The sequence below is a fragment of the Lonchura striata genome, chromosome 36 (assembly GCF_046129695.1).
Source record: "Lonchura striata isolate bLonStr1 chromosome 36, bLonStr1.mat, whole genome shotgun sequence".
Taxonomy (NCBI): domain Eukaryota; kingdom Metazoa; phylum Chordata; class Aves; order Passeriformes; family Estrildidae; genus Lonchura; species Lonchura striata.
In genome coordinates, this window is record NC_134638.1 from 710,712 (window position 1) to 736,422 (window position 25,711).

Genomic DNA, 25,711 nt, shown 5'->3' on the forward strand with positions numbered 1-25,711 from the left:
GGGGGGAATTGGGGGGTTTGGAGGTGGTTTGGGGGAGATCTGGGGGGGAACTGGGGGGGTTTGGAGGTGGTTTTGGGGGAAATTGGGGGGTTTGGAAGCGTTTTGGGGAGATCTGGGGGGAACTTGGGGGTTTGGAGGTGGTTTTGGGGAGATCTGGGGGGGATCGGGGGGTTTGGAGGTGGTTTTGGGGGGAATTGGGGAGTTTGGAGGCGTTTTGGGGGAGATCTGGGGGGGAACTTGGGGGTTTGGAAGTGGTTTTGGGGGGAATTGGGGGGCGAATGGGGATTTGGTGGTGGTTTTGGGGGGAACTGAGGCATTTGGTGTTGGTTTTGGGGGGAATTGGGGGGTTTGGAGGCATTTTGGGGGAGATTTGGGGGGGAACCTGGGGGTTTGGAAGCGTTTTTGGGGAGATCTGGGAGGGAACAGGGGGATTTGGAGGTGGTTTTGGGGGGAATTGGGGGGTTTGGAGGTGGTTTTGGGGAGATCTGGAGGGCGACTGGGGGGTTTGGAGGTGGTTTTGGGGGGAATTGGGGCATTTGGAGGCGTTTTGGGGAGATCTGGGAGGGAACAGGGGGATTTGGAGGTGGTTTTGGGGGGAATTGGGGGGCGAATGGGGATTTGGAGGTGGTTTTGGGGGGAATTGGGGGATCTGGAGGTGGTTTTGGGGGGAATTGGGGCGTTTGGAGGCATGGGAGGACGGTGGAGGGCATTTTGGGTGGGTCAGGGGGTGTTTGTGGGGCTGGAGAGGCGTTCTGGGTGTCCTGAGGGTGTTTCAGGTATCCCAAGGGGTGCTTTGGGTATCCCAGATGAATTTTGAGTGTCCAGGGGATATTCTGGAGCGCCCGGGGGACATTTTGAGGTTCCCAGATGACATTTTAAGGCGCCATGGGGATATTTTGGGGTTCCCAGGAGGTGTCCCCGGGGTTCTCACAGGCGGTTCTTCATCTCCTCGGGGGATTTGCGGTGCAGCTCCCGGTACGAGTCCTCGAAGACGTGGTCGCGCCGGACGTGCACGGCCATGTCCTCCTTGCGCAGCCCCTCGTCCAGGCGCTCCAGCTCCTGCCTGAAATACCTGGCCAGGGCAAAAAGGGGGTGGTCAGGAGCTGTGGGACCCCCCGGGACACCCCCCCATCCTGGACCACCCCCCAAGGCCACGCACTTGCGCTTGACGTCGAAGTCCAGCACGCGGATGTAGTCGACCAGCACGGCGAAGGGGCCGTCGGCCAGGTGCGTGGTGGACTGCCGCAGGATCTGGTTCAGCACCGTCCGGTGGGTCTCTGGAGGGAGGGAAAAGGGGTTTGGGGGTGTCCCCAAACAGAGGAACCCCCCTCGTGGAACTCCCTACGGTTGTGGTCTCGGAATGAGCTGTTGGCGGCCCCGCTCTTGGCACGCACCGACCTCAAAATGTTGAGGGGGTCAAAAATCCTCCAAATTCACCCCTGCCAAAGACTTGAGGAGCCCAGAAATCCCCTGAATTTTCTCTCCCTCAAAGACTTGGGGTTCCCCCAAATTTCCCCTTTCCAAAGCCTTGAGGTTCCCCCATATTCATCCTCCCAAAGCCTTGGGGTTTCCCCAAACCGCTTCCCGATGTCCCCAAAACCCCTCTCAAATCCCCCCAAACTCCCTCCCCACACTCCCAATCCCCTTCCCCACAGCCTAAGCTCCCCCAAAGCCCCCAAACACCCTCCAAGCTGCCTCTGCCCCCCAAAACCCTTCCTAACCCCTTCCCCACCTTCCCAATTCCCAAACCCCCTCTGGTGCCCCACTAAAGCCACCAAACACCCTCCAAGCTGCCTTCAGCCCCCCAAAACCACCTCCACAACATCCCAATCCCATTCCCCAAATCCTAAACTGCCCCAAAACTCCACCCAAAGCCCCTAAACACCCTCCAAGCTGCCTTCAGCCCCCCAAAACCCTTCTCAGAACTTCCAAACTCCTTCCCAACCCCCTAACCTCCCCCTAAACACCCTCCAAGCTGCCTTCAGCTCCCCCAAAACCCTTCTCCAAACTTCCCAACTCCCTAACCTCCCCCTAAACACCCTCCAAACTGCCTTCAGCCCCCCAAAACTCTTCTCCAAACTTCCAAACTCCCTAACCTCCCCCAAACCCCCTAAACCCCCTCCAAGCTGCCTTCAGCCCCCCAAAACCACCTCCACAACATCCCAATCCCATTCCCCAAATCCTAAACTGCCCCAGAACTCCACCCAAAGCCCCTAAACACCCTCCAAGCTGCCTTCAGACCCCCCAAAACCCTTCTCCAAACTTCCCAACCCCCTAAGCTCCCCACAAAACCTTAAACACTCTCCAAGCTGCCTTCAGCTCCCCCAAAACCCTTCCCAGAACTTCCAAACTCCTTCCCAACCCCCTAACCTCCCCCTAAACACCCTCCAAGCTGCCTTCAGCTCCCCCAAAACCCTTCCCAACGCCCTCCCCACACCCCCAAAGCCCTCCCCAGCTTTCCCAGCGCCCGGAGCGGCGGCTCACCGGCGAAGCGCAGGAATTTCTGCGTGTCCGGGGGCAGGCTGGCCGAGATGTGCATGGCCGAGGGCTCCCGGGAGAAGAAGGGGTCCAGGGCGGAGGGGGTGGCGGGGGTGAGGGGCGCGGGGGACAGCGGCGGCGGCTCGTCCTTGATGTGTGCCAGCTGGCTCTCCCGCGTGTCCCGCACCGGCGGGCGGCTCTCGCGCTCCGTGGCGTGCACCAGGAAAAACGCCTCGACGGCCGGCTGCAGCACTGCGGGGCGGGGGTCAGGGCGGCGTGGGGCGGGGGCGGCACGGGGACGGGGTGGTGTGGGGCAGGGGGATGGCACGGGGACAGCACGGGGACGGGGTGGGGCAGGGGGATGGCACGGGGACAGCACGGGGACGGGGTGGTGACAGGGTGGGGACAAGGTTGGGTCAGGGGGACAGCAGGGGGACAGGGTGGTGTGGGGCAGGGGGATGGCACGGGGACAGCATGGGGACGGGGTGGGGCAGGGACAGCAGGGGGACAGGGTGGCATGGATCAGGGACAGCACGGGGACGGGGTGGTGACGGGGTGAGGACAAGGTTGGGTCAGGGGGACAGCAGGGGGACAGGGCGGCGTGGGGCAGGGACAGTGGGGCACAGGGACAGCACGGGGACAGCAGGGGGACAGGGTGGGGCAGGGACAGCACGGGAACAGGGTGGGGCAGGGGGATGGCACGGGGACAAAGGTGGGGTTAGTGGGGCAGGGGGACAGCACGGGGACAGGGTGGGGACAGGGTGGGACAGGGACAGCACGGGGACAGGGTGGTGTGGGGCAGGGGGACAGGGTGGGGACAGCGGGCAGTGTGGGGCAGGGGGACAGGGTGGGGTCAGCGGGTGGTGTGGGGCAGGGGGACAGCATGTGGGCAGCACGGGGACAGGGTGAGGCAAGGACAGCATGGGGACAGCAGGGGACGGGGTGGTGTGGGGTAGGGGGACAGCATGTGGACAAGGGTGGGGACAGGGTGGGTCAGTGGGGCAGGGGGACAGCACGGGGACAGCACGGGGACAGGGTGGGGTCAGCGGGCGGTGTGGGGCAGGGGGACAGGGTGGGGACAGCGGGTGGTGTGGGGCAGGGGGACAGGGTGGGGTCAGCGGGTGGTGTGGGGCAGGGGGACAGGGTGGGGTCAGTGGGTGGTGTGGGGCAGGGGGACAGGGTGGGGTCAAGGCAGGGTCAGTGGGTGGTGTGGGACGAGGACAGTGCGGGCGAGCGGGGTGGGAATGGAACAGGGCGACACGATGGGATGGAGGTGGAGGGGAACACCCTGGGATGGGGAGGGGGACACACCGGAATAGGGGAAGGGAACATCCCAGAACTGGGGGGACAGCCAGGGATGGGGGGAACGCTATGGGGTGGAGGTGGGAACACCCCTTGATGGGGGGAGAACAGCCTGGAACAGAGGCTCCAGTCCCCTCCCATGAGGATTTAGGGTCACCCCTGTGGTTTTGGGGTGCAGGCCCCCCCACCATGGGGATTTCGTGTCACCTGTGTGGTTTTGGGGCCCCTCTAGAGACTCCAGCCCACCGCCCTGGGATTTAGGGTCACCCCTGTGGTTTTGGGGTGCAGGCCCCCCACCATGGGGATTTAGTGTCACCCGTGTGGTTTTGGGGTCCAGGACCCCCACCATGGGGATTTAGTGTCACCCGTGTGGTTTCGGGGTCCAGGCCCCCCACCATGGGGATTTCGTGTCACCCATTTGGTTTTGGGGTCCAGGCCCCCCACCATGGGGATTTCGTGTCACCCGTGTGGTTTTGGAGCCCCTCTATAGACTCCAGCCCACCGCCCTGGGATTTAGGGTCAGCTCTGTGTTTTTGGGGTCCCTCCCCGGGATTCGGGGTGACGCACCGAGCACGGCGTGCTGGTCGTGGGACTCCTCGAGCTCCTTGAGGCACTCTCCCAGCATGTCCCACAGCTCGTCCAGGCTCAGCTGCTCGCTCAGCAGGGGCAGCTCCGGGGGCCGCTCCTCCCGGTCCCGGTCCCGGTCCCGGTCCCCGCCCTGCGCCGCCTCGGGGCCTGGAGGGGGGGACACGGTCAGGACACCCCCGTGTGACCAGTGCCACCCCACCAGGGACACCAAGCAGGGCCACCCCACCACTGAAACCCTCCCAGTGACACCCAACCCCACCAGTGACATCCAACCAGTGCCACCCCACCAGGGACACCCAACCAAGTGCCACCCATCCTGGCCAGTGTCACCCCACCAGTGCCACCCCACCAGGGACACCCCACCAGGGACACCAAGCAGGGCCACCCCACCACTGAAACCCCCCCAGTGACACCCAGCCCCACCAGTGACATCCAACCAGTGCCACCTGCCCAACCAGTGCCACCCAACCCCACCAGTGCCACCCCCTGCTCTGATACTGGGATGGCCCTGCACCAGCCCGGGAGGGGGGATGACCCCAGTGGTGGCACTGGGGATGACTGGGTGACACTGGGTGGCACTGGGCCGTACTGGAGGGTGACTGGGTGGCACTGGGAGGTTACTGGGCTGCACTGGGCCGTACTGGAGCGTGACTGGGTGACACTGGGTGGCACTGGACCGTACTGGAGCGTGACTGGGTGACACTGGGTGGCACTGGGCCGTACTGGAGGGTGACTGGGTGGCACTGGGAGTTACTGGGCTGCACTGGGCCGTACTGGAGCGTGACTGGGTGACACTGGGTGGCACTGGGCCATACTGGAGTGTGACTGGGTGACACTGGGAGGTTACTGGGCTGCACTGGGCCATACTGGAGGGTGACTGGGTGGCACTGGGAGGTTACTGGGCTGCACTGGGCCGTACTGGAGGGTGACCGGGGGGGTTCTCACCCACGTCCTGCGGGGCGGGCGAGGGCTGGTCCACGTCCATGGGCGACTCCTCGCGCCGGGGGACGGCGTCCGCGGGCCCGGCCTCCGACTGGGGGGACGGCGGCGGCTTTAGGGGGCCTGGAACCCCCCAGGGGATCCCCCAGAGCCCCCCCGGGCTGGGGGGACCCCGAAACTGGGGGGGGAGGGGGCTGGGAGCCGCGGGGGGAGGGGGGAGAAGCGGGAGGGGGATGGGGAGAGGGAAGAAGAGGAGGAGGATGATGAAGATGGGAAAGGATGAAGGAGGAGGAGGATGAGGATGGGGACAAGCAGGACATAGAGGGAGGAAGGCTGTGGGGGAGTGGGGCAGGAGGGGAGGGGAAGATTAGGAGGGGAGGGAGAATGAGGATGAGGATGCTGAGGGTCAGGGATGGGAGGATGAGGAGACACAGGCACAGGAGGAAGAGCAGGGGAGGAGGAAGGGGCAGGACGAGGATGATGAGGGGGTGAGGATGATGAGGATGATGAGGAGGAGGGCTGGGGAAGGCAAGGATAAGGAGGAAGGGGTGAGAATGATGAGGATGACAAGGAGGAGAGGGTTGGGGAGGGTGAGGGTAACAAGAAGGTGAGGTGGAGGGGGTGAGGATGATGAGAATGACGAGGAGGGGAAGGCCGGGGAGGCAGAGGATGAGGAGAAGGAGGTGAGGATGAGGAGAAGGAGGAGGTGAGGATGATGAGGAGAAGGAGGTGAGGATGATAAGGAGGAGGTGAGGATGATGAGAAGGGGAGGGCCAGGAAGGCCAAGGATGACAAGGAGGAGAGGGTTGGGGAGGGTGAGGATAACAAGAAGGTGAGGTGGAGGGGGTGAGAATGATGAGGAAGATGAGGATGACGAGGAGGGAAAGGCCGGGAAGGCAGAGGATGAGAAGGAGGTGAGGATGATGAGGAGGAGGTAAGGATGATGAGGAGGACGAGGTGAGGATGATGAGGAGGAGGTGAGGATGATGAGGTGAGGATGATGAGGAGAAGGAGGTGAGGATGATGATGAGGAGGAGGTGAGGATGATGATGATGAGGAGGAGGATGACGAGGAGGGGAGGGCCGGGGAGGCTGAGGATGAGGAGAAGGAGGTGAGGATGATGAGAAGGAGGTGAGGATGATGAGGAGGAGGAGGATGACGAGGAGGGGAAGGCTGGGGAGGCAGAAGATGAGGAGAAGGAGGTGAGGATGATGAGGAGGAGGTGAGGATGATGAGAAGGAGGTGAGGATGATGAGGAGGAGGAGGAGGATGACGAGGAGGGGAGTGCCGAGGAGGCCGAGGATGACCAGGAGGAGGCCGAGGAGGCCAGGACAGAGCGCGCAGGAGCGGGAGGAAGAGCAGGGCAGGGCAGGGTGGAGGAAGGCGGCCGTGCTAACCGTGTCTCCCTGCTGCCGCCTCCGGGCCCTCTGGCCCTCACGTACCATTTGTATGATGGCGTCGGCCTCGGCCTCCAGCTGCCGGACGGCGGCCTGGATGCTGCCGGCCGCCCCCAGCCCCGCGGCGCCTGCGGGCACAGCGCGGTCAGCGCGGGCAGCGGGCAGCGGGCAGCGGGGTTGGCCGGAGCGGCCCTTACCCAGCCGGCCGGGCTGCTTGGCCTTGCGGTGCGCCCGGCGCGTGTCGTCGCGCAGCTGGATGATGACCTGCAGCACGCGCAGGAAGAAGCGCTGCGTGGACGTCTTGGAGGTCAGCACGGACATGGAGGGCAGCTGCAGCTCCCGGCCGCCCAGAGCGCGCTTCTGAGACGCCACGATGACCACGCTCTCGGCCGTGTCGAAGCTGGGGGGACGGGACAGGGGTCAGCGGAGAGCAGAGGAATGGCGGGGACAGCGGTCAGCAGCGGGGACGTGGGGGATGAGCAGTGGTCATCAGTGGGACAACGGGGAGTGGGCAGTGGTCATCAGCAGGGACAACGGGGAGTGGTCATTGGTGGGGCAACAGGGAGTGGGCAGTGGTCATCAGCAGGGACAATGGGAGCGGTCATCGGTGGGACAGAGGGGAATGGGCAGTGGTCATCAGCAGGGACAACGGGGAGTGGTCATCAGTGGGACTGAGGGGAATGGGCAGTGGTCATCTGTAGGGACAAGGGGGAGTGGTCAGTGGTCATCAGCAGGGACAGGAGGGAAGTGGTCATCAGTGGGACCAAGATGAATTGTAGGACAGTGGTCAGCAGTGGGGACAAGGGGGAATGGCAGGGACAGTGGTCATCACCAGGGACACCAGACAGGGACAGGAGTGGTCAGCGGTGCCCAGGACAGGGACAGGAGTGGTCAGTGATGCCCAGGACAGGGACAGGAGGGGTCAGCGGTGCCCAGGACAGGGACAGGAGTGGTCAGCGGTGTCCAGGGCAGGGACAGGAGTGGTCAGTGGTGCCCAGGGCAGGGACAGGAGTGGTCAGCGGTGCCCAGGACAGGGACAGGAGTGGTCAGCGGTGCCCAGGACAGGGACAGGAGTGGTCAGCGGTGCCCAGGGCAGGGACAGGAGTGGTCAGCGGTGCCCAGGGCAGGGACAGGAGTGGTCAGCGGTGCCCAGGACAGGGACAGGAAGGGTCAGCGGTGCCCAGGACAGGGACAGGAAGGGTCAGCGGTGCCCAGGACAGGGACAGGAGTGGTCAGCGGTGCCCAGGACAGGGACAGGAGTGGTCAGCGGTGCCCAGGACAGGCACAGCAGCCATGCCAGGCCCCAGGGGTGTGGGCACTCACCGGCTCTGCATTTTGCCCTTGAGCTTGGCGCTGGGGGGCTGCTCCTCGGGGAGCCCCTCGGGGGACGGCGCCTCGAGCTGCGCCCGCCGCTGCTGCTCCAGGTTGTACTCACGGAGCTCGGCCAGCAACGTCCCTGGGGGGGTGGCACGGGCTGGGACCCCTCTGACCACCCCACTGACCACAGGGCACCCCCCATTGACCAGTGACCACCCCACTGACCACAGGGCACCCCCCATTGACCAGTGACCACCCCACTGACCACAGGGCACCCCCATTGACCAGTGACCACCCCACTGACCACAGGGCACCCCCCATTGACCAGTGACCACCCCACTGACCACAGGGCACCCCCAGCTCACCCACTTAAGACCTCCCACTCATCTGGTGGCCCAGACCCTCTTCAAGACCCCTCCTCTCACAGGGCCCTCCCCCCCCCCCCCAGGACCCCTCCTCACTGATCTGGTGGCACAGAGCCCCCCCCCAGGACCCCTCCTCACCGATCTGGCGGCACAGGGACCCCCCCAGCTGCCGGGCCCCGCTGAGCAGCAGCCGCAGCACCGTGTCCCTTGTCCCCGCGTCCCCCCGCGACAGCTGCAGCAGGACATTGGCCGCGTCCTCCAGCCCCTCCTCCGAGCATGAGTGCGACGTCAGCACCTGGGGGTGGCACAGGGGGAGTTGGGGACACCTGGGGACAGCAGGACACCCCCCCCAGCCCAGCCCGGCCCCCCTGGTACCTCCACGGAGAGTTGGAGCTGGCTCTCGGTCAGGCCCGTGGCCGCCAGCCGGGGGTCGGGGCCACCCTCGGGGACCTTGGCAGGGGACTTGGAGCTCTTGGCAGGGGCTGGGGACAGCGGGGACACGGCGGTGGGGGCGGTGGCAGTGGGAGGGAGATGCCACTGACCTCACCTCACCCACCCTGCCCAGGCTGCTCCCCGTGCCTGTCGTGTCCCCGTGCGTCCCTGTCCCCACGTCCCATCTCTGTCACCGCATCTCATCCGTGTCCTATCCCTGCCCCCATCCCCATCCTCCCACCCCTGTCTCCCCCATCCCATTCCCATCCTCATCCCCCCATCCCCTTCCCCATGTCCCTGACCCCATCACAATGCCCTCATCTCTGTCCCCATGTCCCCACATTCCCACCCCGTCCCCATCCCAGCCCCCTGTCCCCATCTCCATGTCCCCATCCCTGTTCCATCCCCATCCCCTTGTCCCCCTGTCCTCATCCCCATCCATTTGTACCCCTGTCCACATCCCCATCTCCATGTCCCCATCCCTGTTCCATCCCCATCCCCATCTCCATGTCCCCATTCCTGTTCCATCGCCATCCCCTTGTCCCCCCGTCCCCAGCCCCATCCCCATCCCCTTGTCCCCCCATCCCCATCCCCATCCCCATCCCCATCCCCACACTCACCCGCTGCTCCTCCAGCCGTGGCCGCTCCTCCTCCTCCTCCTCCTCCTCCGTTGCCCCCCTGTCCCGGGGGGCTCCCGGGCGCTGCGGCCGCCCCCGTCCCCGTCCCACCCCCTCCCGCGGGCGGGGCGGGCGCGGGGGGTGCGGGGGCTCCGTTTTGGGGCGCTGCCCCCCCCTCGCCGGCCTTGCCCCCCTCGGGGAGGGCGATGGAGATGAGGGAGAGGAGGCGCAGCAGCTTCTCGGTGAGGAGGGGGCTGCGGCGGATGACGCCGTGGGACAGCATGTTCATCAGCTGCCCCAGCGGCGACGCCTCCAGGCCCCCCCCGGCCGCCTCGGGCTCGGGGCCGCCCCCGCCGCCCCCCGCCCGCGCTGACCCCTTCCCCTTCCGGCTCACGTTCATGTTGTCCAGCTTGACCAGCAGGTCCCAAAAATCGGTGGACAGCGAGCCGGATTGGGACTGGGGGGGCAGGGCTGGGGAGGGGGCGCCGGTGGGGGGGGGAGGGGGTGGGGGTGCCGGTGGGGTTTGGGGGGGTGGGGGAGGGCAAGGGCTGCCCCCGGATTTGGGGGGGCCGCGGTCGCGCTCCGGGTCGGCGGCGGGGTCTCGGCCTCGTTGTTGGGTGAAGTGGCTGGGGAAGACCTGGGGGGGAACGGGGGGGTGCTGAAGACACCAAGACCACCCCCAAAACCACCCCAGAGCCCCCCACCCCAGCGGGCCTCAGTCACCCCCAGGCCCCACACAGGTTTTGGGGATCCCCCCTGTCAGATGATGCTCCCTGTGCCACTGGGAGGGACCCCAAATTTGGGGAGAGAACCCCCAGTTGTGCCCCCCAGGTGTTGGGGGGCCTCAGCTTTTCTATGGAATGTTCCAGTGCCCCCCACAGCTTTCTCAAGTGACCCCCAGAGGCCCCCAGCTACCCCTTAACGTGCCCTGGTGCACCCCAAAATGTCCCAGTGCCCCCAAAAAACACTTAAGGAACCTCCCAGAAACTCAATACCAAGCTCTAATGTTCCCCAATTTACCCAAAAATCCCAAAACCACCCCTTAACGTGCCAAAAAACCCCCAAGAAATCTCCCAAAAACCCGGTAACATTCCCCAATTTCCCAAATTTCCCCTGGAGATCCCCAAACCACCCCTTAATGTGCCTAAAAACCTTCAAGGAACATCCCAAAAACCTGGTAACGTTCCCCAGTTTCCCAAATTTCCCCTGGAGATCCCCAAACCACCCCTTAATGTGCCTAAAAACCTTCAAGAAACATCCCAAAAACCTGGTAACGTTCCCCAGTTTCCCAAATTTCCCCTGGAGATCCCCAAACCACCCCTTAACGTGCCAAAAAACCTTCAAGGAACATCTCAGATACCAAATAACATTCCCCAATATTCCAAATTTCCCCTGGAGATGCCCAAACCACCCCTTAACGTGCCAAAAAACCCCCAAGGAACATCCCAAAAACCCGGTAACATTCCCCAATTTCCCAAATTTCCCCTGGAGATCCCCAAACCGCCCCTTAACGTGCCAAAAAGCCCCCAAGGAACATCCCAAAAACCCGGTAACGTTCCCCAATATTCCAAATTTCCCCTGGAGATCCCCAAACCGCCCCTTAACGTGCCAAAAAACCTCCAAGGAACATCCCAAAAACCCGGTAACGTTCCCCAATATTCCAAATTTCCCCTGGAGATCCCCAAACCGCCCCTTAACGTGCCAAAAAGCCCCCAAGGAACATCCCAAAAACCCGGTAACATTCCCCAATTTCCCAAATTTCCCCTGGAGATCCCCAAACCACCCCTTAACGTGCCAAAGAACCTTCAAGGAACATCTCAGAAACCCAATAACCTTCCCCAGTTTCCCAAATTTCCCCTGGAGATCCCCAAACCACCCCTTAATGTGCCTAAAAACCTTCAAGGAACATCCCAAAAACCCGGTAACCTTCCCCAATATTCCAAATTTCCCCTGGAGATGCCCAAACCACCCCTTAACGTGCCAAAAAACCCCCAAGGAACATCCCAAAAGCCCAGTAACGTTCCCCAGTTCCCCCCAAAGAACCCCAAACGTGCTCCAGCACCCCCCGAACACCCCCAGCAGCGTCCCCACCTTGGCCAGCTGGATGAGGGTGTCCAGCACGTGCCGGCACACCACGGGCGCGGCCTGGGGGTGGATGTGCACGGCGGAGCCGGCGGCCGCCGCGTGCTTCTCGGTGTGCTTGCGGCCGGGCACGCGCTGGATCTGGAAGATGTTGGTCCTGCAGCCCAGGGCGGCGTCCATGGACACGGAGAGCCAGGAGAGCTGCCCGGAGCTGCGCGACTCCATGCGGTGCAGCAGGTCCAGCCCGCGCGGCTCCGCGGCCGAGCCGGGCCCGGCGCGGCTGCCGCCGGCGCGGCCGCGCGGCCGCTCCTCGGCGCCCGGCGCGGGGGTCCCGCGGGGGGTCTCGAGGCACAGCTCGCTCTCGCTGCTGCGCTGCAGGATGGACAGCAGGCTGCGGACCACCCAGCCCCGCGTGGGAGCGTGGTAGCAGAGGTTGCGCAGGACGCGGTGCAGGCGGCTCGTGTTCAGCTTGGGCTCGTCCACGAAGAGCAGCACCAGCAGGCAGGACAGAGCCTCGTGGTCCAGCAGCAGCCGCCCGCGCAGGCGCAGCAGGCTGTCCACGCTGCTGCCCGCCGGCCTGGGGACGTGGGACAGCCAGGAGTGAGCCGGAGGGACCCAGAACAGACCCCAGAGGGACCCAAAACAGACCCCAGAGTGACCCAAAACAGACCCCAGAGTGACCCAAAAGAGACCCCAGAGTGACCCAAAACAGACCCCAGACCGACCCAAAACAGACCCCAGAGTGACCCAGAACAGACCTTAGAGTGACCCAAAAACAGACCCCGGAGTGACCCAAAACAGACCCCAGAGTGACCCAAAAACAGACCCCAGACTGCCCTGTTCACCAGCCTGGGGATGTGGGACAGCCAGGAGTGACCCAGAGTGACCCAAAACAGACCTTAGAGTGACCCAAAACAGACCCCAGAGTGACCCAGAACAGACCCCAGAGGGACCCAAAACAGACCCCAGAGTGACCCAAAACAGACCTTAGAGTGACCCAAAACAGACCTTAGAGTGACCCAAATCAGACCCCAGAGTGACCCAAAACAGACCCCAGAGTGACCCAGAACAGACCCCAGAGTGACCCAAAACAAACCCCAGAGTGACCCAAAACAGACCTTAGAGTGACCCAAAAACAGACCCCGGAGTGACCCAAATCAGACCCCAGAGTGACCCAAATCAGACCCCAGAGTGACCCAAAACAGACCTTAGAGTGACCCAAAAACAGACCCCAGACTGCCCTGTTCACCAGCCTGGGGATGTGGGACAGCAAGGAGTGACCCAGAGGGACCCAAAACAGACCCCAGAGTGACCCAAATCAGACCTTAGAGTGACCCAAAACAGATCCAAGAGTGACCCAAAACAGACCTTAGAGTGACCCAAAACAGACCCCAGAGTGACCCAGAACAGACCCCAGAGTGACCCAAAACAAACCCCAGAGTGACCCAGAACAGACCTTAGAGTGACCCAAAAACAGACCCCAGACTGCCCTGTTCACCAGCCTGGGGATGTGGGACAGCAAGGAGTGACCCAGAGGGACCCAAAACAGACCCCAAAGTGACCCAGAACAGACCCCAGAGGGACCCAAAACAGACCTTAGAGTGACCCAAAAGAGACCCCAGAGTGACCCAAAAGAGACCCCAGAGTGACCCAAAACAGACCCCGAACTGCCCTGTCCACCACCCTGGGGACGTGGGACAACCAGGAGTGACCCAAAGTGACCCAAACCAGAGCACTAAACCAGCCCCAGACTGATCCAAAACTGAGAGCCAAACCAGCCCCAGACTGACCCCAAACTGCCCTGTCCCTGCTGCTGCCCACTGGCCGGGGGGACTGACCCCAAAATGACCGAATGACCGCTGACCTGCTGTGGGTGCCGGTGCCCCCCATGTGGAAGGTGCCGCCCCTCTGCACCGCCAGCCGCGTGTACTGAACGCCGCGGTTCCCGCTGAGCCGGCTGGTGAACGCTGCGGGGACAGGGACAGGACAGCGGTGTCACACAGCAGGGACGTGGAATGAACTGGGGACACCGGGGATGTGTCACACAGCAGGGACATGGAATGGACTGGGGACACCAGGGATGTGTCACACAGCAGGGACATGGAATGGACGGGGGACACCGGGGATGTGTCACACAGCAGGGACATGGAATGGACTGGGGACACCGGGGATGTGTCACACAGCAGGGACATGGAATGGACTGGGGACACGTTGGGATGTGTCACACAGCAGGGACATGGAATGGACTGGGGACACCGGGGATGTGTCACACAGCAGGGACATGGAATGGACGGGGGACACCGGGGATGTGTCACACAGCAGGGACATGGAATGGACTGGGGACACCGGGGATGTGTCACACAGCAGGGACATGGAATGGACTGGGGACACCGGGGATGTGTCACACAGCAGGGACATGGAATGGACTGGGGACACCGGGGATGTGTCACACAGCAGGGACATGGAATGGACGGGGGACACCGGGGATGTGTCACACAGCAGGGACATGGAATGGACTGGGGACACCGGGGATGTGTCACACAGCAGGGACATGGAATGGACTGGGGACACGTTGGGATGTGTCACACAGCAGGGACAGGGCACGGACTGGGGACATCGGGGATGTGTCACACAGCAGGGACAGGGCATGGACTGGGGACACCGGGGATGTGTCACACAGCAGGGACATGGAATGGACTGGGGACACCGGGGATGTGTCACACAGCAGGGACGTGGAATGGACGGGGGACATCGGGGATGTGTCACACAGCAGGGACATGGAATGGACGGGGGACATCGGGGATGTGTCACACAGCAGGGACATGGAATGGACTGGGGACACCGGGGATGTGTCACACAGCAGGGACGTGGAATGGACTGGGGACACCGGGGATGTGTCACACAGCAGGGACATGGAATGGACTGGGGACACGGGATGTGTCACACAGCAGGGACAGGGCACGGACTGGGGACACCGGGGATGTGTCACACAGCAGGGACATGGAATGGACGGGGGACACCGGGGATGTGTCACACAGCAGGGACATGGAATGGACAGGGGACACTGGGGATGTGTCACACAGCAGGGACATGGAATGGACTGGGGACACTGGGGATGTGTCACACAGCAGGGACATGGAATGGACGGGGGACACTGGGGATGTGTCACACAGCAGGGACATGGAATGGACTGGGGACACCGGGAATGTGTCACACAGCAGGGACATGGAATGGACGGGGGACATCGGGGATGTGTCACACAGCAGGGACGTGGAATGGACGGGGGACACTGGGGATGTGTCACACAGCAGGGACATGGAATGGACGGGGGACATCGGGGATGTGTCACACAGCACGGACATGGAATGGACGGGGGACACCGGGGATGTGTCACACAGCAGGGACATGGAATGGACTGGGGACACGGGATGTGTCACACAGCAGGGACATGGAATGGACGGGGGACACATTGGGATGTGTCACACAGCAGGGACATGGAATGGACTGGAGACACTGGGGATGTGTCACACAGCAGGGACATGGAATGGACTGGGGACACTGGGGATGTGTCACACAGCAGGGACAGGCATGGACGGGGGACACCGGGGATGTGTCACACAGCAGGGACATGGAATGGACAGGGGACACTGGGGATGTGACACGCAGCAGGGACTCCAGGGATTTGTCATGGACAGGGGACACCGGGGATTTGTCACACAGCAGGGACACGGAATGGACGGGGGACACCGGGGATGTGTCACACAGCAGGGACATGGAATGGACGGGGGACACGTTGGGTTGTGTCACACAGCAGGGACATGGAATGGACTGGGGACACTGGGGATGTCACACAGCAGGGACATGGAATGGACAGGGGACACCGGGGATGTGTCACACAGCAGGGACATGGAATGGACTGGGGACACTGGGGATGTGTCACACACTGAGGACACTGGGAATTTGTCACACAACAAAGACAACAGCAATTTTTCGCACGCTGGGGATGTGCCACACACTGGCAACGCTGGGGATGTGTCACGCGCTGAGAACACGTCACACAGCAGGGACACCACGGATGTGTCACACCGGGGACGCCAGGGATGTCACACAGTGGGGACAGGGGGAGACTGAGAGAATCAGAGTGGGGACACAGGGAATGGGGGGCAGAGAGAACTGGAGGGGGCCTGAAGGAATTGGGAGGGGCAGAAAGAATTTGGAACACAGAGGGAACTGGGGGGGGGACAGAAAGAATTGTTGGGGGGCAGAGGGAAGTGGAGAGGACACAGAGGGATTTGGGGGCACACAGAGGGATTTGGGGGGCACACAGAGGGATTTGGGGGGCACACACAGGGATTCGGGGGGCACACACAGAGATTTGGGGGGCACACAGAAGGATTTGGGGGGCACACAGAGGGATTCGGGGGGCACACAGAGGGATTCAGGGGGCACACAGAGGGATTTGGGGGCACACAGAGGGATTCGAAGGGCACACAGAGGGATTTGGGGGGCACACAGAGGGATTCAAGGGGCACACAGAGATTCGGGGGACACACAGAGATTCGGGGGGCACACAGGGATTCGGGAGGCACACACAGAGATTTGGGGGGCACACAGAAGGATTCGGGGGGCACACAGGGATTCGGGGGACACACAGAGATTCGGGGGGCACACAGGGATTCGGGAGGCACACACAGAGATTCGGGGGGCACACAGAAGGATTTGGGGGGCACACAGAGGAATTCGGGGGGCACACAGAGGGATTTGGGCGGCACACAGGGATTCTGGGGGCAGAGGGATTTGGGGGGTACACACAGGGATTTGGGGGGCACACAGAGGGATTCGGGGGGCACACAGAGGGATTCGGGGGGCACACAGAGGGATTCGGGGGGCACACAGGGATTCGGGGGGCACACAGAGGGATTCGGGGGGCACACAGAGGGATTCGGGGGGCACACAGGGATTCGGGGGGCACACAGAAGGATTCGGGGGGCACACAGAAGGATTCGGGGGGCACACAGGGATTCGGGGGGCACACAGAGGGATTCGGGGGGCAGCAGGACAGGCCCCCCCTCACCTGGACTGCGCAGGATGGCCGAGAGCGCCGAGGTGCTGGAGTGGCCGAAGAGGCGCTCGTGCATGAGCTGCCGCTGCCGCGCCTCCTGCTCGCGCCGCAGCGCCTGCGCCTCGGCCGCGATGTCCGGCGGCATCACGGCCAGCACCGAGTCCTCCATGTCCTCCAGCACCGAGCGCCGCAGCTCGGACGGCAGCGTCTGGATGAACGTCACCGGGTCCATGGGCGCGTCCGAGCCCGTGGCCTGAGCCAGCTCCCGCCGCTGCTGCTCCGCCCGCTGCTGCGCCAGCACCTGTGGGGGACAGCGCTGGGACACGGCCCGAGAGGACACGGCCCGCGGGGACACGGCCCGAGACAGCACGACCGCGTGGGGACATGCCCCAGAGGACACACCCATATGGGGACACACCCAAAAGAGGCTACACCCCTATGGGGACATGCCCCAGAGGACACACCCATATGGGGACACACCCAAAAGAGGCTACACCCATATGGGGACACACCCAAAAGAGGCTACACCCCTATGGGGACATGCCCCAGAGGACACATCCATATGGGGACACACCCAAAAGAGGCTACACCCATATGGGGACACACCCAAAAGAGGCTACACCCCTACGGGGACACACCCCAGTGGACATGCCCTGAGATGCCACACCCCTATGGGGACACACCCCAAAGAGGCCACACCCTCATGGACCACACCCCAAGAGGCCACACCCTGAGAGACCACACCCTAAAGAGGCTACACCTCATTGATCCACCCTAAAAATACCACACCCCCATGTGGACACACCCAAAGAGGCCACACCCTCATGGACCACACCCCAAAGAGGCCACACCCCTTTGGGGACACATCCCAAAGAAGCCACACCCTGAGGGACCATGCCCCAAGGAGGCCACAGCCCTATATGGACAAGTCCAAAAGAGGTCACACCCCTAAGGGGACACACCCCAAAGAAGCCACACCCCAAGAGGCCACATCCCCAGGGGGACATGTCCCAAAGAGGCCACACCCCTAAGGGGACATGTCCCAAAGAGGCCACACCCCATAGATCCACCCTAAAAATGCCACAACCCCATGTGGACACACCCAAAAATGCCACACCCCCATGTGGACACACCCAAAGAAGCCACACCCCAAAGAAGCCATACCCCAAGAGGCCACATCCCCATGGGGACATGTCCCAAAGAGGCCACACCCCAAAGATCCACCCTAAAAATGCCGCACCCCCATGGGGACACACCCAAAGAGGCCACACCCCAAAACCACACCCCAAAGAGGCCACACCCCTATGGGTACACACCCCAAAGAGGCCACATCCCATAGATCCACCCTAAAAATGCCACACCCCCATGTGGACACACCCAAAGAAGCCACACCCCAAGAGGCCACATCCCCATGGAGACATGTCCCAAAGAGGCCACACCCCATAGATCCAGCCCAAAAATGCCACACCCCCATGTGGACACACCCAAAAATACCACACCCCCATGTGGACACACCCGAAGAGGCCACACCCCAAAACCACACCCAACCTGTCACCCCGCCCACGGCACCACACCCACCTCCTCCTGGATGGCCGGGGGCAGCGCCGCCAGGAACTCGGGGCTGACCTCGGTGAGGCCGGGGTTGGCCACCACGGGCGGCGCGGGGCTGGCGGCGGGCGGCGCCCGCGCGGGCGGGCGGATCCCCAGCTGGTTCTGCAGCACCTCCCGACGGATGTCGTCCGGCAGCGCCGCCAGGAACGACGGGTCCACGCCCTCGGGGAGGCTGATCCCTGTGACACGGCGGGGACACGTTGGGGACAGCCCGGGGAATGGACTGGATCCACCAGGGATGGCCTGAAAATCCCTGGGACTCCCAGGGATGTCCCTAAAAACCTTTGGGGACACCCCAGGGAATGGACTGGATCCACCAGGGATGGCCTGAAAATCCCTGGGATCTCCACAGATGTCCCTAAAAACCTTTGGGGACACCCCAGGGAATGGACTGGATCCACCAGGGATGGCCTGAAAATCCTTGGGACCCCCAGGGATGTCCCTAAAAACCCTTGGGGACACCCCAGGGAATGGATTGGATCCCTGGGACTCCCAGGGATGTCCCTAAAAACCTTTGGGGACACCTTGGAGAATGGATTGGAACCACCAGGGATGGCCTGAAGATCCCTGGGACTCCCACGGATATCCCTAAAAACCTTTGGGGACACCTTGGAGAATGGATTGGAACCACCAGGGATGGCCTGAAGATCCCTGGGACTCTCAAGGATGTCCCTAAAAATCTTTGGGGACACCTTGGAGAATGGACTGGATCCACCAGGGATGGCCTGAAAATCCTTGGGACCCCCAGGGATGTCCCTAAAAACCTTTGGGGACACCCTGAAATCCCTCAGGGGCAGCCCGAAACCATCAGGGACACCCCTAAAAACCCTCAGAGGGTGACAGGGGATTCTGGAAGGTGACAAAGGGGACACAGAGGGGCAAAGGGAAGTGGCACTGACCGGCCAGAGGGGTCACTGACCGGCCAGAGGGGACACTGGGGTGTCACTGACCAGCCAGAGGGGACACAGGGGTGTCACTGACCAGTGACAGGGACACAGGGGTGTCACTGACCAGTGACAGGGGACACAGGGGTGTCGCTGACCAGTGACAGGGACACAGGGGTGTCACTGACCAGTGACAGGGGACACTGGGGTGTCACTGACCAGCCAGAGGGGACACAGGGGTGTCACTGACCGGCCAGAGGGGACACAGGGGTGTCACTGACCAGTGACAGGGACACAGGGGTGTCACTGACCGGTGACAGGGGGCACAGGGGTGTCACTGACCGGTGACAGGAGTGTCACTGACCAGCCAGAGGGGACACAGGGGTGTCACTGACCAGTGACAGGGGCACAGGGGTGTCACTGACCGGTGACAGGAGTGTCACTGACCAGTGACAGGGGACACAGGGATGTCGCTGACCGGCCAGAGGGGACACAGGGGTGTCACTGACCGGCCAGAGGGGACACAGGGGTGTCACTGACCGGCCAGAGGGGACACAGGGGCGTCACTGACCAGTGACAGGGACACAGGGGTGTCACTGACCGGCCAGAGGAGACACAGGGGTGTCACTGACCAGTGACAGGAGTGTCACTGACCAGTGACAGGGACACGGGAGTGTCACTGACCAGTGACAGGGGACACAGGGGTGTCACTGACCGGTGACAGGAGTGTCACTGACCGGTCAGAGGAGACACAGGGGTGTCACTGACCGGTGACAGGAGTGTCACTGACCAGTGACAGGGACACAGGGGTGTCACTGACCGGCCAGAGGAGACACAGGGGTGTCACTGACCAGTGACAGGAGTGTCACTGACCAGTGACAGGGACACAGGGGCGTCACTGACCGGTGACAGGGGACACAGGGGCGTCACTGACCAGTGACAGGGACACAGGGGTGCCACTGACCGGCCAGCGGATCCTCCTCCTCGCTGCTGGTGGACGGCAGCGGCTCCTCCAGGATCCCCCGCGAGTCGGCCCCGGAAATGGCCCCGGCCGAGTCCCGGGTGGACGAACTCTCCGAGGATGAGGCCGGGGGGGAGCTGGGGGGGACATCAGTGAGGGGGAACACCCCAAAACCACGATGCCCCACCCCAAAACCACAACCCCCCCCCCCGTTTCCCACTGAGAGAGGGGGAAGGGGAGGCTCTCACCTATCGTCCGGAGGCTGAGCGGTGTCGGGGGGGGCGGGAGGGGGTCCCTGGGGGGTTCCAGGGGGGCTTTGGGGGGCTGTGGGAGCAGGGGGAGCCCCCCCCGATTCTTCCAGGGTGCAGGAGGCCAAACTGGAGGTGTCCATGGGGGACCCCTCCAGCTGGCTGCTCACGGCCGTCAGCGCGTCCGAGTCCTCCGCCCGCTCTGGGGACAGCGACGCTGCGGGGGGACACGACACTGGAGCCCCCCCAAATCTTGGCAGATTTCCCCCCACCCCAAAAAGGAGAAAACCCCCAAAAATCCAGGGGATCCCCCCAAAAAACCGAGCACTTACTGATGGTGGGGGCGGGTGACAGCTCCATCTGAGTGGCTTCGGCGTCTTGGGGGGGTCGTCCAGGACCCCCCTCTTCGTGTTCGGGGGGCTGAGGGGGGCGAGCGGGGATTTGGGGGGCTCCTAGGGGGGGGTCTGGGGGAGTCGGCGTCGGTTCCAGCATCACCAGTGTCCGGTGGGGACCAGGAGGGGGGGTCTCTCCCGGGGTCCCGCTGTGTTCTGGGGTGGGGGGGTGGGACACATGCAGTGATCAATATTGAGGGGGACACAGAAATTTGGGAGCCCCCCCCAACCCTGCACCCCAAAAACCTCCTTTTCTTCCCCATTTTGGGGAATCCCAGACATTCAGCTGTGCCCTAAAATGAGAGGGGATCCCAGTGGGGATAGGAGGGGGTTTGGGGGGAAGGAGACAATTTTAGGATGTGAGGAGACAATCTGGGCTGGGAGGAAACAATTTAGGGAGAGGAGAAAATTTTGAGGAGACAATTTAGGGGGAGAAAAAATTTAGGGGTAGAGACAATTTTGAGGGAGGGGGAGGAAACAATTTACGGCAGGGAACATCCCACCCCTAAAACTAAACCACCCCCCAAATTCCACCAACCCCCTCCAAACCCCCTAAAACTCCCCATTAAACCCCTCCCCAAAAACCCGAAAAAACCACTTTAAACCCCCCAAAACCACCCGATTTCCCCATTTTAACCCCACTCCGCCCCTACCCCGGATGTGCTGGTGGGGTGGGGGGATCTCTAAGCCCCCTCCCCGCCGCTGCAGCCCCCCGGGACCCCCCGGCTCCGGCGGCGCGCGCCGCGCGAGGAAGACAGTAGAATGTATAGTTATCTCCGAGACGGGGGTGTGACCCTCCAACTATACAATCTACTACCTCAGCCCGCGCGGCGCCAGCTCCAGGGGGGGATTCGGGGGTTTTTTTTGGGGGGGGGGTCCGGCCGCTGAAAGGTTTGAGGGGTCCAGGTGAGCTGGGGGGATTTACCTGGGGGGGTGACGTCGGCCGAAGCGGGGCCGGCTTTGGACGCCGCGTCCTGCGGGAGACGGGAAGGTGGGGAATGAAGGAGGGACTCTTCCCCACGTCCCGGGGAGGTTTTGGGGGGTTTTTTTTTTGGGGGTCTCTCACCTGGGTCTCCGCCCCGTCCTTGTCCTCGGGGCCGCGCTCGGCGCCTTTGGCCTCGTCCTCGGCCGCCTGGCGCCGGCGCTTCTCGCGCCGCTCGTCCAGCTCCTCGTCCCGCAGCGCCTCCAGCCGGGCCAGGATGGGCACCTTGACCACTGGGGGGGCAAATCGGGGGCTCTGGGGTGTGTGGGACCCCCAGGAGGGGCACCTTGACCACTGGAGGGGAAATGGGGGAGCTTGGGTCCCCCCAGGATGGGCACCTTGACCACTGGGGTGGAAATGGGGGGGTTTGGGGTGTGTGGGACCCCCAGGAGGGGCACCTTGACCACTGGGGGGGCAAATCAGGGGGTTTGGGGTGTGTGGGACCCCCAGGATGGGCACCTTGACCACTGGGGGGGAAAATTGAGGGGTTTGGGGTGTGTGGGACCCCCAGGAGGGGCACCTTGACCACTGGGGGGGCAAATCGGGGGGTTTGGGGTGTGTGGGACCCCCAGGAGGGGCACCTTGACCACTGGAGGGGAAATGGGGGAGCTTGGGTCCCCCCAGGATGGGCACCTTGACCACTGGGGTGGAAATGGGGGGGTTTGGGGTGTGTGGGACCCCCAGGAGGGGCACCTTGACCACTGGGGGGGCAAATCGGGGGGTTTGGGGTGTGTGGGACCCCCAGGAGGGGCACCTTGACCACTGGGGGGGAAATGGAGGAGCTTGGGTCTCCCCAGGATGGGCACCTTGACCACTGGGGAGGTCATTGGAGGGGTGTGGGACCCCCAGGATGGGCGCAGTGACCACTGGGGAGGTCATTGGAGGGGTGTGGGACCCCCAGGATGGGCACCTTGACCACTGGGGAGGTCACTGGAGGGGTGTGGGACCCCCAGGATGGGCGCAGTGACCACTGGGGAGGTCATTGGAGGGGTGTGGGACCCCCAGGATGGGCACAGTGACCACTGGGAAGGTCATTGGAGGGGTGTGGGACCCCCAGGATGGGCACCTTGACCACTGGGGAGGTCATTGGAGGGGTGTGGGACCCCCAGGATGGGCGCAGTGACCACTGGGGAGGTCATTGGAGGGGTGTGGGACCCCAGGATGGGCGCAGTGACCACTGGAGGGGAAGGCAGGGTGAGGCTCGGGGGTCTGGGGGGTCCCGGGGGTCTCACCGGACACGCAGTCGTGCATGCTCTCGGCGTCCAGGACCTTGCACTCCTCGGTCCAGCGCGTCAGGGCCGTGGGGATGCTGGACAGGGTCCCTGGGGGGGGGGATGGGAGCTTTGGAGGCTGCAGAGACCACCCCCCAAAGTGGGACCACACCCATCCCAGCCCACCCACCCGCCCCAAGGCTGTCAATCCCCCAGACCACACCCCCTTAAACCCACAGGACCGTGCCCCTAAAACCCACAGACCCCACCCCTTAAACCCCACCCTTCCACAGACCCCACCCCCTTAAACCCCACCCCTTCCACAGACCCCACCCCATTAAACCCCACCCCTTCCAAAGACCCCCACCCCATTAAACCCCACCCCCTTCCACAGACCCCACCCCATTAAACCCCACCCCTTCCAAAGACCCCCACCCCATTAAACCCCACCCCCTTCAACAGACCCCACCCCATTAAACCCCACCCCCTCTTCCGGCCCCACCCCTGCTGTGTCCCTGTGTCTGTGCTGTGTTTTGGGGGTCTCTCCCTGTCCCCCTATGTACCCAGCTGTCCCCCCATGTCCCCACTCGCCTGCGTGGCTGTGGGTGTCCCCCCCATGTCCCCAGGTGTCCTCAGGTGTCCCCCCACCATGTCCCCAGGTCCTCCCATGTCCCCAGGTGTGCCATGTCCTCAGGTGTCCCCCCATGTCCCCAGGTGTGCCATGTCCTCAGGTGTCCCCCCATGTCCCCGGGTGTCCCCAGGTGTCCCCCATGCCCTCGGGTGCGCCCACTCACCTGCCTGGCTGTGGGTATCCCCCATCATGTCCCCAGGTGTCCCATGTACCCAGGTGCCACCCCATGTCCCCAGGTGCCCCAGGTGTCCCCAGGTGCCCCAGCAGCCCCAGGTGCCCCGGATGTCCCCAGGTGTCCCCGGGTGTCCCCAGGTGCCCCAGGTGTCCCATGTCCCCATGTCCCCAGGTGCCCCAGGTGTCCCCCGTGTGCCCACTCGCCTGCCTGGCTGTGGGTGTCCCTCCTCCACACCCCCAGGTGCCCCAGGTGTCCCATGTCCCCAGGTGCCCCAGGTGTCCCCAGGTGCCTCGGGTGTCCCCAGGTGCCCCCTGTGCCCCCAGGTGCGCCCACTCAGCTGCCTGGCTGTGGGTGTCCCTCCTCCACACCCCCAGGTGCCCTGGGTGTCCCATGTCCCCAGGTGCCCCAGATGTCCTGAGTTGTCCCCGGGTGTCCCCAGGTGCCCCGGGTGTCCCCCGTGCCCCCAGGTGCCCCCCCATGCCCCCGGGTGTCCCTGTGTGCCCACTCGCCTGCCTGGCTGTGGGTATCCCCCATCATGTCCCCAGGTGTCCCATGTCCCCAGGTGCCCCAGGTGCCCCAGGTGTCCCATGTCCCCATGTCCCCAGGTGCCCCAGGTGTCCCATGTCCCCATGTCCCCAGGTGCCCCAGGTGTCCCCAGGTGTCCCAGGTGTCCCATGTACCCAGGTGTCCCCAGGTGCCCCAGGTGTCCCCGGGTGCCCCGGGTGCCCCGGGTGTCCCCCGGGTGCCCACTCGCCTGCCTGGCTGCCCGCGCTGCCCTGCTCGTGGAAGAAGTCGTCCAGCAGCTCGTCGTCGGAGCGGGCGATGATGTGCACGTCCTCGTTGCCCACCAGCAGCCGCGCCCGGCCCCGGCTCTGCAGCGGGAGGCTGCTGCTCAGCTGCAGGATGTCTGCGGCCGCCGAGGGGCCCAGGAGCCTGCCAGGGGGCACAGGGGTCAGGGGGCACGCAGCGGGGAGCTGGGGGGCTCGAGGGGGTGTGGGACCCCTGGTTGGGGCTGTGAGACCCCCGGTTTGGTTGCTCAAGGGGGTGTGGGACCCCTGGTTGGGGCTGTAAGACCCCCGGTTTGGGGGCTCGAGGGGGTGTGGGACCCCTGGTTGGGGCTGTGAGACCCCCGGTTTGGGGGCTCGAGGGGGTGTGGGACCCCTGGCTGGGGCTGTGAGACCCCCGGTTTGGGGGCTCGAGGGGGTGTGGGACCCCTGGTTGGGGCTGTGAGACCCCCGGTTTGGGGGCTCGAGGGGGTGTGAGACACCTGGTTGGGGTTGTGGGACCCCCGGTTTGGGGGCTCGAGGGGTTGTGGGACCCCCGGTTTGGGGGCTCAAGGGGGTGTGGGACACCTGGTTGGGGCTGTGAGACCCCTGGTTTGGGGGCTCAAGGGGGTGCGAGACCCCTGTTTTGGGGGCTCGAGGGGGTGTGGGACACCTGGTTTGGGGGCTCGAGGGGTTGTGGGACCCCCGGTTTGGGGCTCGAGGGGTTGTGGGACCCCCGGTTTGGGGCTCGAGAGGGTGTGGGACCCCTGGTTGGGGCTGTGAGACCCCCAGTTTGGGGCTCAAGGGGGTGCGAGACCCCTGGCTGGCGCTCTGAGACCCCTGGTTTGGGGGCCCGAGGGGGTGTGAGACCCCCAGTTTGGGGGCTCAAGGGGGTGTGGGACCCCCGGTTGGGGCTGTGAGACCCCCGGTCTGGGCCTGGCTGCTGCCCAGCTCCAGGATGTCTGTGGCTGCTGAGGGGTTCTGGAGAGTGGGGAGGGGGCACAGGGGGTTCAGAGGGGGTCAGGGGTGTCAATGGGGGTGTTGGGGAGCTCAGGGGGGTGTCAGACCCCAGATTGGGGTTGTGAGACCCCCAGTTGGGGCTGTAGGAAGCCAGGGAGGGGCTGTGGCACAAGCCCAGGTAGTGGATGGGGGGGTTTGAGTGACCCCAAGGGGATTTGGGGTTGTTCCAAAGGGGGTCTGGGGGTGTTCCCAATGGGGTTTGGGTGTTCCCAGGGGTTTGGGTGACCCCAAGGGGGTCTGGGGGTGTTCCCAA

General features: G+C 63.8%; 1 protein-coding gene across 1 annotated transcript in view; it reads right to left on the bottom strand.

The window, feature by feature from the left end:
- HUWE1 (HECT, UBA and WWE domain containing E3 ubiquitin protein ligase 1) overlaps window positions 1-25,711 on the bottom strand; it is a 77,732-nt gene that overhangs the window by 5,250 nt on the left and 46,771 nt on the right. The window contains exons 57-79 of the mRNA XM_077789640.1: window positions 24,429-24,607; window positions 22,890-22,979; window positions 21,742-21,890; window positions 21,601-21,649; window positions 20,616-20,831; window positions 20,284-20,500; window positions 20,039-20,172; window positions 18,158-18,369; window positions 16,592-16,880; window positions 13,382-13,484; window positions 11,527-12,094; window positions 9,977-10,072; window positions 9,439-9,901; window positions 8,762-8,868; window positions 8,525-8,681; window positions 8,028-8,160; window positions 6,902-7,104; window positions 6,705-6,832; window positions 5,314-5,401; window positions 4,348-4,515; window positions 2,485-2,730; window positions 1,160-1,277; window positions 932-1,072 (exon numbers count right to left, since the gene is read on the bottom strand). Coding sequence (XP_077645766.1) covers window positions 932-1,072; window positions 1,160-1,277; window positions 2,485-2,730; window positions 4,348-4,515; window positions 5,314-5,401; window positions 6,705-6,832; window positions 6,902-7,104; window positions 8,028-8,160; window positions 8,525-8,681; window positions 8,762-8,868; window positions 9,439-9,901; window positions 9,977-10,072; window positions 11,527-12,094; window positions 13,382-13,484; window positions 16,592-16,880; window positions 18,158-18,369; window positions 20,039-20,172; window positions 20,284-20,500; window positions 20,616-20,831; window positions 21,601-21,649; window positions 21,742-21,890; window positions 22,890-22,979; window positions 24,429-24,607 — 4,254 coding nt within the window. The remainder of the gene's footprint in view (window positions 1-931; window positions 1,073-1,159; window positions 1,278-2,484; window positions 2,731-4,347; window positions 4,516-5,313; window positions 5,402-6,704; window positions 6,833-6,901; window positions 7,105-8,027; window positions 8,161-8,524; window positions 8,682-8,761; window positions 8,869-9,438; window positions 9,902-9,976; window positions 10,073-11,526; window positions 12,095-13,381; window positions 13,485-16,591; window positions 16,881-18,157; window positions 18,370-20,038; window positions 20,173-20,283; window positions 20,501-20,615; window positions 20,832-21,600; window positions 21,650-21,741; window positions 21,891-22,889; window positions 22,980-24,428; window positions 24,608-25,711) is intronic.